The sequence below is a fragment of the Solenopsis invicta genome, chromosome 1, assembly GCF_016802725.1.
Source record: "Solenopsis invicta isolate M01_SB chromosome 1, UNIL_Sinv_3.0, whole genome shotgun sequence".
Taxonomy (NCBI): Eukaryota; Metazoa; Arthropoda; class Insecta; order Hymenoptera; family Formicidae; genus Solenopsis; species Solenopsis invicta.
This window is the reverse complement of record NC_052664.1, coordinates 29,584,403-29,603,558: the sequence shown is the minus strand read 5'-3', so window position 1 is coordinate 29,603,558 and position 19,156 is coordinate 29,584,403. Positions and strand designations below refer to the sequence as shown.

General features: G+C 35.6%; 1 protein-coding gene across 6 annotated transcripts in view; it reads left to right on the top strand.

Moving 5' to 3' along the window:
* Positions 1-19,156, top strand: part of LOC105208108 (homeotic protein spalt-major) — a 77,456-nt gene that overhangs the window by 50,466 nt on the left and 7,834 nt on the right. For 5 of the 6 annotated variants that reach the window (XM_026134194.2, XM_026134196.2, XM_039452203.1 and 2 more), the window contains exons 2-3: positions 9,078-12,434; positions 18,227-18,360. In XM_026134194.2, coding sequence (XP_025989979.2) covers positions 9,078-12,434; positions 18,227-18,360 — 3,491 coding nt within the window. The remainder of the gene's footprint in view (positions 1-9,077; positions 12,435-18,226; positions 18,361-19,156) is intronic. The other variant, XM_026134195.2, reaches the window with a different exon arrangement.

Sequence of the window (19,156 nt, the reverse complement as noted above, 5' to 3'; positions counted from 1 at the left end):
AACTTTTGCGGCGTAAATACCCTACTAAATGAACAAAGTGCCTCAAATTTAATCTCATAGTTATATCTTTAAAAAAATATGTACTTGTATGTAATTAGAAAAAAAAGGTGTTGCAACGTTTTGTCATAGTTGTACTCTATACACAAATATTGTAACAAAAAACGATGTTCCATCGATCGTTACATCGATTATATACAAAAATAGACAATTTGGACCGACAATCGATGCTAGAGCGCTCGATGCGCTCCCAGTTGCAAATATGGCAATCGCAATGGAAGGAGACTTCCATCTTGCGCTTTAGTGTCTACCCGGAGATAGATTAACCGTGTGTAACCGCGGCTATGCCTGCCTACCACCCTTTCCCTACGTCCTCCTCCCTCGTGCGCGCGTGCACAGTCTCTCTTTCTCTCTCTCTGTACAAAAGTATAATATATACCATCGTCCGTCCTTTCCTCACCCGCGCGACGAAGAGAACCTTCCGCCGCGACTCGCCCCCACTTAGTTCCGGCTCCCAAGCGACTCGACGAGCTTCTTCGGTGGTGGAGGGAGTAGGAGTAAAGCGGCGGTGGCGGCGGTGATGCCGATGGTGGTGTGGTGCTGACGGTGGTAGTGGTGGTTCATTACACGGCTCCGTAGCACGAACACCTTGCCGCACAATGCCCGTGCACCTGTGAGAAAGTGTGCGCCGTTGCATACACGCGTCTGATACGCCACGTACTATATGCAACGAGCAAGAAAGCGTATTATGTACGTAGGCACGTCTCGCGCGCGCGATCGGGGTTGAAGGAGGGCGGTCCGAGGAGACAGGTGCGAGCCAATCGCGAGGCGCCATGTGCAATTTCCCCTGGTTCGGCTTCTCTCGCTCTCCCCCTGCTCTTCCTCTCTGCCCCTTCTCTCTCTCTCTCTCTCTCTCTCTCTCTCTCTCTTTCCTTCTCAGTCCCTTTTCACTTTTCTCCCTCTCGCTCTCTCAGTATCCTCTCTTGTATTCGTCTCTCTCTCTCTCTCTCTCTCTCCTCTCTTTCTCATTCTCATCGGTCCGCGTCACTCGCCCTTTTCCTCATCGTCTCCCTTTCTCCACCCGCCGATCCGCTTCGTCTTCGCTCGCCACTGTTAACTTATTTAAACGAGACTCGACCCCGTCAATGCGAATACGGGAGATCCTTCCCGTATTCGACGCCGATGCGCCGTGAGTCGCCGGTAGTGATTCGCCACACGCGCGGCTCGAAATTGAGAGAAGAGCAACGACCCCCGCGCCGATTCTTCAGTCGTTGACACTCATCGACCGACCTCGTTCGCACAGCCCGACAGCCCCGACCTTGCACTCCACGAGGAAGATACGCAGCTAAGAATTCCTTTAATCCGTACGACACATGATCCGTACCTTTCATCGCGAACTCGAATCCAGATACAGGATGAGTAACGCTCACTTCGATGAGAGAGCGAAATCACGCGGGCGCAGTTGGCAATGTACAAGCAACATCTTCCACTCGCTACTTGCATTGAAAGAAATGGAAAGAACGATTTTACAGATATGAATACACATATGAAATAATTATCTCTGAAGCATTAAAATAATCACATTGGCTTGAAAAAAAACATTTGGTAACTATTGTTAAATTTGGTAATAGTTAGTAATTATTTTTATGACCCAACATAATTATTTTCATATCTATATTTGCAACAAAATCGTTTTTTTAGTGTGCGTTGTGCGAAATATATGTGCGCTATAATTAATGAGTGAGTAAATGAATAATAAGTGATGAAAATATCAATGAGAATATCAAGCATCTATAATGTTAAAAATAAAGTAATAAAATTCAATATATTTTTAAGTTATTGCACAAACACATTAAATTTGATGTTGTATCTATTACTGAAAAGTGCATGAAATTTAATGCATTTTTGACAACATTAAATTTTTTTAATACCCGCTTGAAATTTGCTTTTGTTACATTAATTATATTAAATTTTGCTGCGTTTCAACAGTATACTACATTACATCGTTCTAATATTTACAATAGCGTGATTTCGATATATTTAAAACATTTGTGTATAATATGAAGATATTGCCAAGTAAATAATATTACAAAAAGAGAATCGTCAAATGGCGTTCACTGTAAACTTTCACTTTCATTTGTAATAAATTTAGGTTTGCCATTAACATGATGAAATATTGCTTTTCTCATATTACTCAAATTTTGGTATACGGTTAATTTTTACAAATTTCTAAGGCTCGGTTTTTCATTATCTGATTAACTGATGGTTAAATTTTACCTGATGCTTTATTCAGTGGGCTTCATCCATGATGATGCCATAGGTGAAGCTTACTGGCTAAAACTTCAAGTTAAGTTTAACCATAAGTTAACCAGATAATGGAAAATCGGGCTTAAGAAAATACTTGAGGCGAAACGCTCTTTAAAATAGGCAGCTATTATTTTATGTCTACATAGAAAAGTTGAATTTTAAAATCTCATTACAATGTCAAATTTCTAATATTTTGTTGCCTAACGTTGCGTGTCGTGCAGCATGTAGCTGTCATTGAAAATCTAGCTGATTTCTATTTTGTATCTTCCTTGGGATTCATCCTGTTCATACCGCTATGTTGCTATTCGTTCTGGTCATCCTCGTCATCCATTATGCATGACATACTTATATTCTTATTTCGTTATCTATAAGTTATGGCAACATAGCTTCGTTCTTTAGTTATGTTTTTAAATCACATTTATCGTAAAGTCGTAAAATTCCTTTGCTCGTTTTGAAGAAAAATGTCACATGCCATTTTATATTTTGTCACGGGGAAAAGATCCGTTACGGACACTATATTAGGTAACGGTAAAAGATCAAACGAAGACATCTATGTCGGTCATAGTGTCTCGTGAAAAACATTTTCGCTGAAAAACTTGTTTCTAGAGCATTATATTCTACCCTCTCATCCCCATCCCTTCCTTAAAAAAGTCCCCCTTCGAAATGATTGTATTTCGTGGTTTTTTATTATTTCAAATTTTTTCTGAAATACAGATGCGAGACATTATAGTCATAATATATAATCTATGCACAGTATATTCAGAATTACTCCTTACACACCTATCTCTATATATAGTGTCTAAAAAAAATTATATGTTTATTCAAATAATTAAAGTATTATGCATTTATATCTATCGCCATATTGCATATCTTTGAATATCATTATATTACAGATGTTACGATATTTCTTTACAAAAAAAATAATAATAGAGAATTCTCCTAGTAAAGATTTGTATCACGCAGGCAGCACATTTTCCTTTTCAAACGAAACCCGAAAGAAAATTTTAGGTCAAGGCCAAAAAGGTGAATGCCCTCGTAATGTACCATAGTGTAGCGACGTATGGTCAATTCAATATTCGATGTTTTCAAGACACTCCAGGGTAAAAATTTTTGCTTTTTTTAGATCAATTAATTTTCATTACTTAGTTTTCATTGATAATATTATATTCTGTATTTAAATTAGAATTCTATATAACAAATTAATTAAAAAACGTAAACAAATTTGCAACAATATTATTTATTGCTTTATAAAAATATCAGACAAATATTCATTACAAATAATAATTTCTCTGCTATATTCTATATTATAATTTAAAACATTAAATTTAAGTTTTTTACTAGTAACTTGCCATATTGCACTTTTAAAATTAAAATTTAAAATTAAAAATTATAAACTTACTGTCGTTTCATTATAAACTATCAATTTAATTTTCAATGTTTAAATTTGCTTTTAAAACTTTATCAAATAATTTTTTTCTTAATTTTTTAATTCTTTCATAAGTTTATCGTATTTCTTTAACTCTTCAATACCATGCAATTTTTTCGTCTTTTCTTTTGCAATCCCTCCTTTTTACCGTATCCATATTGCAAACAAAATAGATCACAGATTCCATTTTTTTAATTTAAAAAAAAATAACGGGAATTCTAGGTCAATCCTGAAATTCCACGGTTTTTCCAGGAATTTTTCAGAATGCCTTAAATTTCAATTCCATGATTCAAGGACATTTAAGGATCGCTAGACACCATATGTACGTAATTTACACATAAAATCTATCAAAATGTAGTAATTGAATAATTTTATAATCTCATTTTAGTAAGCGAAATTCTGATTACACTATAAAATATAGACTATAAAACATATTAATTAGTGATAATCAAATTAAACATTTTTTTATTAATATGAAGGATAATGTTTTATTCAGCCTGTTTAGAAGCTCAAGCGACCACACAAGCGAGACACATCTTTTGTTCCGATAAAATATATGATGACTAGGACTCAGGTGGGCTGCGTCCCTTATACAATTTGACCTCACTTTAGAAAAGACCTTCTTCATAAAATTTGATATATGTAACTTTCGCCTCGTTTATCACATCTATTTATATTATATATTATTATCTACCTTTTTCTTTTTTTTCCCACTTCTAAATTGTTTATTTTCTACTTATAATAAAGAAATTCAATAATTCAATAACAATTTCACTTTAATAACGAGGTGACAAAAACAACGCTTTCCAAAACTCATCCATCTATTTTTTTTTTTTTTGTTATTACGAAAAGAACAATTTTGCTAAAACATCTAAAAATTCAGATGAAGATTTGAAAATAATTTTGTTTATCATGCTTATGCGTCCTATGTAATTATTTTGACAGTCTAATACTAATAAAATTATTGTCAGAACTGTATCTGGCAAAATTTTGAGATACTTTAGCAAATCTTTCTTTCCGTAAGATATATGAAGTCAGTTCTTCTTCGTGATATGCGAAGTCAAAAAGATTTTGGTGGTTGCAACTGCAATCTGGAGAACCGCGATCGTGTGGCCACGTAGCTATCTCACACGACGAAGGTCACGTGGAATCGATTATCGCGCAATTCCGTGTTATCTTTCGGAAATCGCGGAAGCGCAACGGCCGAATTTACTCGCGGGCCACAATTTATTGTTGGAATCGCGCGCGAAATGGCTGGAATCTAACGCGACGCGCGCTGCGGGCAAAATCGAGCGCAAATCGGCGCGGCGTGGTGCGGCGCGGCGCCGCGATTCCGGACCACCCGCTGGCGAACATCTGGGGGATAGGAGGGTTAAACGCGGCGGCGTAGGCGGTGGCGCGAGGCGGCTCGTCGACGGCAGGGTATCGCGCGCCCGGCGCACTGGATAATAATTAATAACTCGACGGTGAGTGGCTCGTGCAAGCGCCGCCCCCTTTCCCCCTGATTTATGAACCGCGCCGCCTTCCATGTCATAACCGAGGCACGGAGAGACCAGTGGTGGTGGAAGTTCACGCCGTGGTATATCCGGAGTGGTGGAACACAGAGGAAATCGCCGCTGCTGCCACCGTCGCCGTCGGTGATGGTGGGGTCTGTAGATGGTCGCTCGTATACTCAAGGGATTGGTTCTTTACAAGACACCAGTTGGTTTCCGTCCTTACTCGTACGATGACACGATCGACTAAATTTGTCATAATTAATCCAAATATTTCTAATACGTTATTCTACTCAAATAAGTAATCTTAGGTATTTTTTTTTTTTTTTCGTTTTTCTTTCTCTTTCATTTTTATCTTATAATACTAGCGTTCTGCCGATTTCCGGCAATATGCAAATTGTTATCATTATTTTTAATAATAAGTATCTTTGTATCAATCAGTGCTATATTTTATGTGTGAAATGTACGAGCAAGATGAAATCAAAAAACCTACTGGAAGCGATAAGTGTATGAAATGGCGAATAATGGATCCTTTGAAGCTGCGCACTCCCAGATTGAAGAAGAATCATAAGTTACTACGCGGACAAGTACCTAGTAGGCCTACTTATTTATTTGCTTAACATTGAAATCTTGAAATAATTACTTAAATTTTATACGACAAGAAAATTTGTAAAATAAGTATATATTTTTAGTTAAATAAATAATCCAACAGCGAATCGTTAGTTTTCATTATCTCGAAACGTTATGTGTTTTGGGAATATATTTAAATATTATTTTCAAGTCACCTGTTTTTAAATGATCTGTTTTTATTTGTTTACAAGAGATAGCTAAAACTATCTTTGTTAAAGTATTTTGTTTTTAAGAAAGTTCATTATTCTTATATCGCAGTGGTAATGTGCCGTCGATAGACCGTCAACATTTGCGCGATGATACGTAAAAAGTTTGGAAAATTAATCGTGGAAAAAAATATTGAATTGGTCAATCTTTTTTAGTTAAAAGTCAAATCTTCTTACTTTCTGTTAGAGGAAATTTAAAGGAAAATTTAATATGTAAATTTAACATTTTGCGGTCTGCCGACGATACAGTATCACCAATTTTAATGTTACAGTCTGTTGATGGCATGTTGCCGCTGAGAGTACAAGAATAAAAATAAAACATACAAAATACTGTGACTTTAATAATAATTTTACTTTCATATCGCGCGATACGTGTGTACGATAAAAAATATGGCTCAGTCCGTAGGCTTAGTTTGTTTCAGTCAAATGGTGCAACAGAATTAAATGCGTACAAAGTATTAAAAACTTGGATAACGTTTTGATCATTTTGTCCAATTATCTTTTCAATTATTACATGTTTTGTAAAAAACAGTTTTGTTGATATATCTACAAATTTAGTTAGATACAAAAATAATTTTTGTTTGTTAAACTCTCCGTTACAAAACAATTATATAGGACACTCAAACATGGTGAACAATATTGCAAGAAGTTTTGATATTCGAGCAATCAACTTAAACGCCCTACATAATTATTTTGACGGTTTCAACAAAATTATTTTCAGATCTACATCTAGCTAAATTTTTAGATACTTTAATGAAACTGTGTATTTTTCAGATAGCTTTACTATTCTTTTTCGAGAAAGTTCCTATTTTCTTCAACGAGAAAAATGAGATTTTCTCGGCATTTTCCAAATTCTCAGAATTAAGAAAAAATTTTTTAACATATTTATTAATTTCTTTAAGAGAATCCTGTAAAGATTACGAAGGATTTACGTCATAAGAACAATAGAGGAACACAAGGCAGGACACTTTTGTCAAGTTACAATTTTCTATAAAAGGTCGGAAGAAATATGAGGTCTGGCGCATTGTTCTAAATAGACTTTACTTCCTTATAAACAATGAACCGGATGTATGAAATTTTTAAGTGCTACCGTGCTAACATTCCGCCTCAAGAGCAACCGTAAACTGTAATTATTGATTATAATTATAACCGATTATTGATTATAATTATAATTTTATATATAATTTTATATAAGTTTTTCGTACAATCAGTCTATTTAGTATTCTAAAGTCGTAATAATAAATTTAACGTCAAAATTCAATGGGATAATTTACGAGATTCATTCGAACGCCCTTGCCTAAAATAGGCCTCCAACGAAACTTAAACCATGTAGACCTATGATACTTTTGGGATGAATGTGTCACATTTATTTTTTTTTTAATCGTTTATTGGGGATGATTTTTAGGCCACTTACATTTATGTGCATCAGTCGGCCTAAGTCAGGTCGTGGTACGAAAAAAAAATACCTGTCTCAAGTCAAGAAGAAGTCGCTTAACAACTCTTTACACAATCGCGACCTATTGTTTATGAGTTGAATATAACATATATAAATTATACAAAATATAAATCGATATAAATATTTAATGATATAAATATCAAATACAGTTTATAAATATTTGGCTGTTTGCTTCACAATACACGATTTTCCAACGCCATTTACACGTCTTTCCAACTCGATTAGTTGTACATTGTGAGTTTCTTCGAATAAAGGTCTTTGGATATCTTATGACATATTATCTAGAATTTTTCTGGCATCTTCTGTATGCATTTTGTTCGACATTGACGTCGATTTGTCATCCATTCTTCACCATCTTCACCATGACACAATTCGTATTAAAAATGGATCGTTTTTGTCAAGTTTAAACAGCAGATCGAGATTGATTGGACAAATCAAGTTCTTTTCAGTGATGTCATACAATACTTAAATATCATAATTAAGTTTAAGCAAATAATTCAACGGATTTCAATGGATTTCGATATAATAAATATGTCTTTATTCGCCCAAGTTGTTTAGTAGAAGTTCATTAATATTTCATCTAGAGAGACAGAATCGTTATTTTAACTAGCGTATTTCTAAATTCTGTCTGTTGTGGTATATTTCTAAGTATTTAAGTCCTTATTATTCGTTCTTTATCTAAATAAATTATCTCTATCTTTAACGAAGTGTTAAAGTATTGCAAGTGAAATTTTTTAACTGATTTACTTGCATGCATATTGAATCGAGGAATCCGCGTGTCACAAATTTGATTGACAATATAATTAAGCAATTAACAATAAGCTTTATTTTATATTCAAATAAAACTACAATATTTGGTTTCATAAGTTACTTTTTATTTTAATTGATATTATCATCTTAATCTTCTCTTGAAAGAAAAAAGTATTACACATATGTACATGCATATACATACATAATTTATTAATTTTTGTATTATTGCACTAGTTTCTAAAAAAAAATGTAAAAATGGATTATATTTTACAAAATAAATATATATTGTAATACATTAAGACGTCGCAGATCGTTTAAGAAATAGAAATTTATTCGTTAATTTTCTTTGTTCTTTTTTCTCTGTATAAAAATATACGATTTTTTTATTGTATATAAAGAATATATTTCAATATAAAGAACCGGAAACTTGCCTATATCATCATCATTAAGAATTCCGTTTTCGTTGTACATCCTGAGTGTAATATGTATATGGGATGTCAACTTATCTTTCATGTTAACCTTGGCGCTCATGTTAATCGTGCCGAGTGAAACTTTAAAAACACAGGTGCTGATGTATCTGCCCTCATTTTAATGTCGTATAGCTATCAGCTTACGCATATTCGCATGTAATGTGAAAAGTATATTAACTTTTGGTGGCACATGAAATCTATTAAACATGCATTTATAAAAGTAAATTTATGTAATCGTTGAAAATATTAATGAATATGTATATATAATTCAGATATTAGTAATAGATAGATAAAATAATATGAAAAATATTATTTATCAATTTTCATTATTTTCTTTTGCAGGAGAAGAAAATGACTTTACATCAGACGGTGAAGAGAGCGGTGGTGGAGGAGGAGGTGGCGAGGAAGCCGTGGATCTCACAGCGACGAGATCTCATCAGGGTGACGATGATCCTATGGAAGAGGATGAGGAAGAAGGTATCGATGAGCAAGACGAGCAGGACGAGGACGAGGAGGGTTCGCGCAAACAGATTCATCATCGACAGGACGCGGAGAACAATAATAACTTTGTGGAGAGCGGCCTACCTACTGCTATATTTCCACCTGCTGGAACTAGTCACGTCACCCTTGAAGCCCTTCAAAATACAAAAGTGGCGGTCGCCCAGTTCGCAGCCACTGCCCTCACCGGGGCAGACAGCGAAGCGGCGCTACAAGACCTGGCATTTCTGGAAAACACGCTGTGCACCCTTCAGAATCAACAGGTATTGCAATTACAGCTGATTCGACAACTTCAGCAACAATTATTGATTACTCACGGGCAATCGGTAATGCAATCGACGGCAACGGAGCCAACCGATAATAAAGAGGCTTCGTCGTCTCCGATTATTCATCCGAAACCATTGTCGAGTCTCGCGTCACCTCCTTCATCTCGTCCACCGAGTCATCATCAACAAACGTCACCGGCGCCATTGACGCCGAATCTGCTTCAGGAACGGCCAACCTCGACGAGCAGCGCTTCTCCTTTGAATCTACCCCTCTCTTCGACCGGCGCGACATCAACTGCCATCACAACTACCAGCAGTCAAATACCGATGCCGCATCAAATGCCGCCGCTTTGCTCGATAAGCGCTTCCCTCGCTTCGTCGATCATAACGAACACCGATCCGCCGCCGCTTCACGAGCCAAACACGCTGGACATTCTTCAGAAACGTACCCAGGAAGTATTGGATAACGCGAGTCAAGGACTAGCCAACAATTTGGCCGACGAGCTCGCGTTTAGAGGCAAGGGCTCGCGACTATCTCCTTACGATTCGAAATCAAGTGGTGGTCGCGGCGAGCCCTTCTTCAAGCATCGATGTCGCTTCTGTGGCAAAGTCTTCGGTAGCGATTCGGCGCTACAAATCCACATACGATCCCATACAGGTGAGCGACCCTTTAAGTGCAACGTATGTGGCAGTCGGTTCACGACCAAGGGCAACCTGAAGGTCCACTTCCAAAGGCACACAGCCAAATTTCCACACGTTAAGATGAATCCAAATCCCGTTCCAGAGCATTTAGATAAATACCACCCACCTCTCTTACAGCAAATCGCTTCTGGGCAGAGACCGATGCCGTCTCCGCCGCCGCCGCCACCACCACCATCCTCTCATCACCCTTCGTTTCACCCGGCAACAACGCACGGTTTCCTCCCGCCACAACCGCCCATACCTCTGAGTCTCACCTTATCCAACATGACACCTATTTATCGATCTCCAGTTATTAATCACCGGGACGATCAAGATGTGCCGGAGAATCTTAGTAAACCCATAACCACCGCTCCACAGACGTCTCCCACTTCTCCCGTTGCCGTATTGAATTCTCGCCATTCCTTTCACGACAATCTCCATCAACAACATCAAAAGCAGCAGCTTGAGCAGAGAGAGGAAATAAAACTCGAACAGAGATCACCCGGACAGGAACAATATCAACAACGACCGATGAGCCGGGAAGGCGCCGAGCGAATAACACCAAAAAGAGAACCCGAGGAGACGGAAGAAGTCGTTGAGGAAGAAAGCGAAGATTTTGAAGAGACCACGAGACGATATCTCAATTCACCCCAATCCGCGAATCCACCATCCCAGTCGCAAATATACGAGGATTGTAGTATGGACAGCAAGATCAGCGGACGTTTAGAGGGCGACGGAGAAATGGAAGTGGACGAAGAAACAGAGGAGCAACCTGAAAATCTCTCGAGCAGAGGTACAATCAATCGTTTACCCCAACAGATCGGAGCGTATCCGGGAGCATCGCCGGCCAGCAGTAGTGCAAGTAGCGGTAGTCTGCAAACATCTTTCGCTGGAATCTTGTTTCCTGGTCCTCCAGCCCATCACCAAATTCCTCACCTTCCTATTTCTACACAAGCAGGATCAATCACCACATCCGGAAATGAAATGATCGATCCAGCCAAAGATCCGGCGATTTATTCGACCTTATTACCGCGACCTGGCAGCAATGACAATTCCTGGGAGAGTTTGATCGAAATAACGAAAACTTCAGAGACATCCAAGCTGCAACAACTAGTCGACAATATCGAGCACAAGCTGAGCGATCCTAATCAGTGCATCGTTTGTCACAGAGTGCTTTCATGCAAGAGCGCGTTGTTGATGCATTATCGCACTCATACCGGCGAGCGTCCTTTCAAGTGTAAAATTTGCGGTCGCGCCTTCACGACAAAGGGCAATCTGAAAACTCACATGGGAGTTCACAGAGCTAAACCACCACTGAGAGTGTTGCATCAGTGTCCCGTGTGTCACAAAAAATTCACGAACGCTCTCGTATTGCAGCAGCACATACGTCTTCATACCGGAGAACCCACTGATCTCAGCCCGGAACAGATTCAAGCTGCAGAAGTAAATGAGTTCCCGCCCGGTTACCATCCGCTGGCGTCTTTCCTTCCGCAAGGATTTCCATCGATACATCCGACTAGCGCGAGCTTCTCCTTAGGCTTCCCTCCATCCAGGCAAACGGTCATTGAGCAACAATCACACGAAAGCGATATTGAAACGAAAGAGGAGTCTCACCGACAAAGATTTATGGAGGAGCATGGCGAAGAGATAGAAGATCAGGAGGATGAGGAGCAAGATCATAGAGAGGACGACGAGAGGTGCGAATTAAATCGTGAAAGGCGTAGCGTCGATGTCGAAGAAGAGCAGGACCATGAAAGCGAAGATACGTCCGAGCACAAGGATGTAACGCTTCCTATATTTTCGACTTCGTTGGCGGCGCTCGAGAACCAAGTAAGGACCATCACGACGACGGCCACGACGACAAATGTGGCCAGGTCGCCATCCTTTCATCGATACAACGGGAGCGAGAAGAGTACTAGCCCACCGACATCCGGAGCCCCGCTCGATCTAACACCCCGTGCTTCGTCTACGCCAGCGTCGGTGGCATCCGCATCGCCAACACCGCCACCTCAGACGGCGCCGCATCATCCACCAAATCCCTTTGGCATGTTCGCGGGACTACTGCAAGCGGTTTCGTCTGCTCCTACCACCAGCACGATAGGCACGTCGAACATAAACAGCGTCACCTCGATGAGTGCTATCAACCCGGCTAGCGGTCCCGGCAGCGGACCCTTAGCTTCGCTGACCACTTCAGCCGTACTAGCCGCATCATCGACCTACAATCCGCTCGGCCTAGCTGTCGGAGGCCCAGCAGGTAGGAACTGCTAGCATCAGGGCGGGCTGCGGTTCCTGCTACACCTTGTCCCTCGTCCAAACTGTGATCATGATTCTTTGCCGCGAATCACTAAGTCCAATATCGCCGAGTATACCTATTTCCATGACGTATCCGTCTTATCCAATCTCATATCAATGTCCTGTTTGTGGTGTAGCTGGATCTAGCACTCCCATTTTCCTGTTATACAATTTTCTTCTTTTTTTTTCGTTTTCTTGTTACCTTTGTTTCGATAATCATCTTGGTTTCTTTCTTTTTCTCTTTTTTATGTCTACATTATTATATATATATCTAAATTATTATTCTCCTTATCATTTAATTTTTCTGTATTCTTTAATGTTATGCGACAATGTCTGTTTCTCATTAAAATCGTGCTGTCTTTGCGATGCCGCGTCACGTTTGTATATGTGTAGAATGTCTGCGATTTTCGTCATGTTTACAACGTTACAATTTCGGTTTACTTATTTTAGTTTGATTATTTATTTTTTTTTTTATTTTTTTATTTAGAAGACTAAAAGTGAAGACTCGGCTTCAATATTAGAAAACATGACTGGAGGTTAATCATTCATCTTAATACAATAACGATTGATGTCTGCTCTCAATGGGAAAGATTCAAAAGCAAGACAAATAAATCTTATGAAGGCAAGTAGGTTTTGTCCGAAATATTAAAAAATGTCAAGAGACAATGATAGGAAATATTCTTCAAATCAACTTATCGTCTTAATAAATCTATTCAAATGAATACTAATTTCAATAAGAGCATTATAATTCATAAATTAATATTAATACACATAAATATTAGTTGTTTTCTCACTAAAGTAATTGTTTATTACTAGTATTGTTTTACTAGTATCGCTTTTTATTAATTTTTAGTTTAACAATATTTTATAAGATATTTTATACCTTGTTATATTTTGATATAAAATATAAAATATCTTGTAAAGTAATTAAAAATAAGCCTTATCAGATTCTTAGCTGATCGTGAGTCTTTATGCTGATATTTTGTTATACATACGTTTACAAATTCATTAAACTGTGCACCAAATAAATTTTTGGTTAATGACCATTGGGGCATTTTTTGTAAATTTAATTTTTTGTAAAAAAATTCATTGTTGGTTTAAAAAAAATTGTAGTTTATTTCGCGTAAAATTTAATTTTTCGTCTTAATTAAAGATTAATAATTTTAATACTCGTAGTAATAGTAGTTCTCATGGTAAAATCGATAGTTTACCATTGTCTTCCAAGAGGTAGCGATTGAATAAAATCAGATGTTTCTGATCAGTCGGATTTAAATCCGGGCCTTTGGAACGGAAAACAAACGACAATTCTTCGCGCCACGATCACTACAAAGTATATTAAATTAGACTGTTCGGAATCGATGTTTAAACTGTAGGTCTCGTATATCTGTATAAATTGTAAAAAAAAGCGAACACCACACACACACACACACACACACACACACACACACACACACACACACACACACACACACACACACACACACACATACACACACAACACCCAGAAATATGTCAAGGGATTACTATGCTCTAACAAGGGCTAAGATTTGGAGAAAGAGAATAGTAGTAGTAATAGTAGTAGTAATTGTAGTAATGGAAGCAAGTGGAATTATCAGATCCTATATGTCACGTAGATTTAAAGAGTTCCTTTGTAACTCCCGCTAAACATTACGAATTTAAAAATATATTTAAATAACGAGAGAGTTATACTGAAATGAGAAAATGATGTCAAAAGCAGATCGTGCTCAATAAGTTCACGTGATATTTTACACTTTATTATGTCATATTTTGATATAAAATATAAAATATCTCGTAAATTATTAATTTTTGTATTTTGATACTTATATGCACACAGTGAAATGAATTAGTTCCTTTTATACAAAAAAATGTTTAATTGCATATCCCAAATATCAAACTAGGTCATTTGTTATGTCAAAATGTCAACAAAAATGTTATGTTAACGTTAAAATAACGCCAAATAACATCATCTTATTACGTGGGAGTACAAATAAATGTTGTATAAACTACTACTTACGATATTTACAGTATATTACGATACAGATTGTATGCAAGATAAAGTTTAAAGTAAGTTAGAGTAGGCAGTATAATTGATAATAATGAGAGGGCATTCAATTTGTCATATAGGATTGTATTAAAAATGTAGATTTGTTCTTTTACTTTTAACGAATGCTGTGTAAGAAAAAAGAAAAAAGTAGTTTAATAAGATTACATTTATTTTATAATTAACTAACAGCTAAAGAGGATCTAAGATTCTATCTCTATTGAAATTAACAAATAAGAAAGTAATATAATCATATTTATGGAATACTATTTAAAAAGGTACAAAGTAATAGTATATAAAACGATTATCGTAATTGCAATCATGTACAATTGTTTAGCGAGGAGGTGTTTGCCTAAACTCGTCCATTGACAAGCTAACAACAACATTTATAAGATTTCCCCGTCCTCAAAAACTGTAAAGAATTTGTTGCCAAAAATTATCTTAGGTTTGAGCCTAAATCTCCCTACATTCCGTGCGAGTGTCTTAGTTATTTTAATTATCAAAGAACAATAATATTTATCGTAACAATTAATATTTATTGAGAGAATGTTATAGTTAGACCTACGTGTATTAGAATAGTAATTAAGGTCGCGATTTGTAAAACACAATTATTAATTGTTTTACTTAATTCTGAAATAAATGTGATAAAAATTTACCTTGTCATATCCTTCCCCAAAGTTAGTTTAATATACATCATCAAATTTACAATACTGAATACAATAATACAAATTTTAAATATCACTTATTATTAATTTCGAATTATTAGTAAAAAGAAATAATGTAAGATGTAAGACGTGAAAAAACAAAGAATATATAGCAAACATCTATTGTAATATGTAGCTTTTGTTAATAATTTAAAAGTCATTCATTGTTTATTAAATGCAAATATAGTAGAATTCAACTTATCTTAATATGTCAGAGAGCAAAACAATTCCGATAATTGTTTAAATAATAAAAGTTTATTAGCTCTTCTTTCCATATCCCCTCTATTACTTAATAATTTCGATAATAGAAATTAGTATTCAGAAAACTGAAGTCGAGCACGTCGTTCTTACTAACTTAATTTACACCACACAACCTCATCTGTCTTGACCTATACTTTGACCTGAAGTAAGCTACCAATGAGACATTTACAACGTTTAGACTATGGATACCTTTGGCCCTAATATAGGTAGTCTCCTAATATTGTGTGTGTGTGTGTGTGTGCGTGTGTGTGTGTGTGTGTGTGTGTGTCCTCATATAATGCCATCTACTAGGATACAGGTATACTTTGCATCACGTTCTTAGCCTATCTCCGTTTACACACGTTACATCATACAACCTAAGAGTATCTAAGATCAGGGATCGCGAAACAGATACCTGACTCAAATTCACAACAGTTATATCGTCGTGATATATCGTGTTTGGATAAAATATAGCGTATAGGTAATGGACTAATACACGATGCAAACTAGATCATATGTGAATTATGGTTATCGAATAATTCGAACAATAAAAGTTCAGTTATAAGTTCGTTTCGTATGGAACTGAATACGAATTTCTGTGTACAAATCGAGTGTGGCTAAACGGAGCTCTTTCTGTTTCTCTCTATCTATCTATCTATTTCTCTATTTATCTAGCTGTATGCTTCAGTTAGAGTAGTAAATGCGAGATGTAGAGAAAATTTCGTTTTGATTTTATAAAACAATTTTATATAAAATATTTAAAAATAACTCATGTAACAAGCTGACGTTATTTATCGTGTTATTTTAATATCAAAATAGGGGATTTTTTACGTAAATCAGGCATCGCATTCAAAGTACTAATACATTTTTGTGTGTTTGATATTATTGATAAAAACTAATAAAAAGACAGAATAAAAAACGAGAAGAAAATACAGAAATAAGCTTCACCGTAATAACAACTTTGGTACATGTACGTAACAATCACCAAAAATCACTTAAATATCATCAAGATTTGTTGTCATATTGATGAAAACGACAATAAAACAGCTTGCTACCTGGGGAATACGTGAAAAGGGGAAGGGGGGGGGAGACAGGCACAACCAATATCGCCAAAATGAAAACCTAACTTAGTCTTAAACAGTCTCTAATAAGACAATAAAAGGCTATAACACAAAAAAAGTTATGCAGACGTAAGCAGTAAAGAAATCAACAGTTTAGATTTGCTACCGCCTTAAACTTTTGACTGTGATTCGTTTACTGCCTAAGTTTTACTGTTTAAGTTTTTCTTTGTGCCGTAACATTGTACAATATCCCTCTGGACAATTCAAAATAAGTTCCAGTTCATGAATAATCCTCCTGATGATCTATATTGAAATATTACGCAATAATATAAAGTATTTAGGGACTGCTTTTAATTGGTAAAATTGGATTTTTCAGAACAAAATATAAGAGAAGTGGCAAACCTTTTTTTCCTCTACACATCCTACTTTTCATTTATCTATCTTTTATCTCTAGTCAAACCTGATTTAAAGTTTATTCATATTTGGTGAGATATTACTTAATTTTTATTTTACTTGACCAACTTTATTTACTTCATCTGTGATGAAGATAGAAATCGCTTATTGTTTATAAAAAAAGTTATAAACAATAAACGACGATTTCTATCTTCATCACAGTATTAAGGATAGTGATCTTGACAATATATGTCAATGGGAAAGAATACTGAAAAAATAAACTTTTATCATAAATTTTTTTGTAGTAACAATTTTTTCTTGCCACAATTCACTCTCATCTTCTCTATTATTCTGTTTCATTTTATTTAGATAAATTTTTTCATAGTTACTAGTGCTTGTTAAGATATAAAGAGTAATCATCATTCCTTGAAATTGCATAATTTTAATTGTTGAAATAAATAACATTGTTAAAATAAATGAAATGAAGGAAAAGCATGATCAGCATAATTTTTAAATTGCTTGTTATAAAATCGCGATAAAGTTATATTACTTATAATGCTCGATTACAATTAAATTTTAGATTACATCAATCAATGGTCCAATTGCTATCATTCGATATCTTCAAGATGTAATTTCTATCAAAGCATAATTTAGAAATAAAGATCGTTAAATATATCGATTTAATATAATGACACAATGATTCAGCAATACTTACATTTATAGCAGAGTTTCATTTTTTGAGAGCTCAGACATTTTTAATATCAAGCAACAGAAAACCTTAATTAAGAGCCCGTTTTTGACACTTTATTAGCAGTCTCTCTTACTGATAATCCTTATATTTTGGTAAATTGTAATAAATGAACATGGTAAACAAAGTTTCAGAAAAACTTTCATAATTTAAAAATAGTTATGTTGATTCATATATTTATTTCATCTGTGTAAAGAAAGTATCATAGTACGTAGCCAACATATTTGTTAAGAGCTCGTGACAATGAACGTTAAAAATAAAAATATTGTTTCTCTTAACAAGATATAGCCAATTAAATCTTGTTCTATGATGCATCATAAACTAAAATGTGTAAATTAAAATTTGGCTCATGCAGATTTTCTTCGCTAATGAGATTCACATAAAAGTTACGCCGGTCACGCTCTTCCTTCACAGGCTGTGTATTAGATTTTACGAATCGTAAAAAAATACACAATGCGAGGCTTTGATAGAGTAAAACAAAGCGTAATTCGAAATACGCATACGATGGATCGAATCGAAAATGTAAAGGGGTACAATTTGTTACAGTACGTGGCAACACCACATGTAAATTCTGCTACAAGACGTTTGCGTGCCAATCTGCATTGGAGATTCATTACCGGAGTCATACGAAGGAGCGACCTTTCAAATGCACCATATGCGATCGAGGTTTTTCTACGAAGGTAATTAAATCTACTTTACCTCGAATGCGAATACTGCGAATCGCTAATCTTTCTCTTTCTCGTTTGTATATCGTCTTTAATGTGATTCGTATCTCGATATCGAAATACCTTGTTGATTGCGGCATGTTTAATCCCGATACCTTGATGTCTGCATCCTGCAGAAATATTTTATTTAAATAATTTCCACACAGAAACAGGAACAGATTTATGCTGAAATTGATGACTTAAGCTCCAAAACTTCTCAAAACTATCAAGAGACACTGTAAAAGAATGTTGTATAGAAATATCTATACATCCTTTAATCATTACACGTATAATTATTGCACGTGTAACATCCGTTAAGAATTAGGAAATATTTGTTAGTTTCAGAAAAATCATCCTTCACTGTACTTCCAAAGAATATATTCTGAATACTCACAGCGTTAAACAAAAATATAAGAGAGAGGAAAATTCATACTAATTTTTTACTTGATAAAATGATTGATATAAAACATTTCATATATCACAATCAGCTGATATAGATATAAAGCACATTGCGCATATATTCATTTAAATCTTAAGCGCTAACTTAGGAAATGTTGACCACCACAAAATTTTCAAAAAATGTAAATAATACTGTTGCAAAATTTATTTTGACAAGTGTATGGTCGAATAATAAAAAAAGAGTAAAAAAGAAATAATATATTACATATATATTAGCATTACTGCTAGCGCTAACGACTTTATAAAAATATGCGCTATATTTATGGATTACTCGACAATTAAAAATCCATAATTAAATATTATAAATATTTTA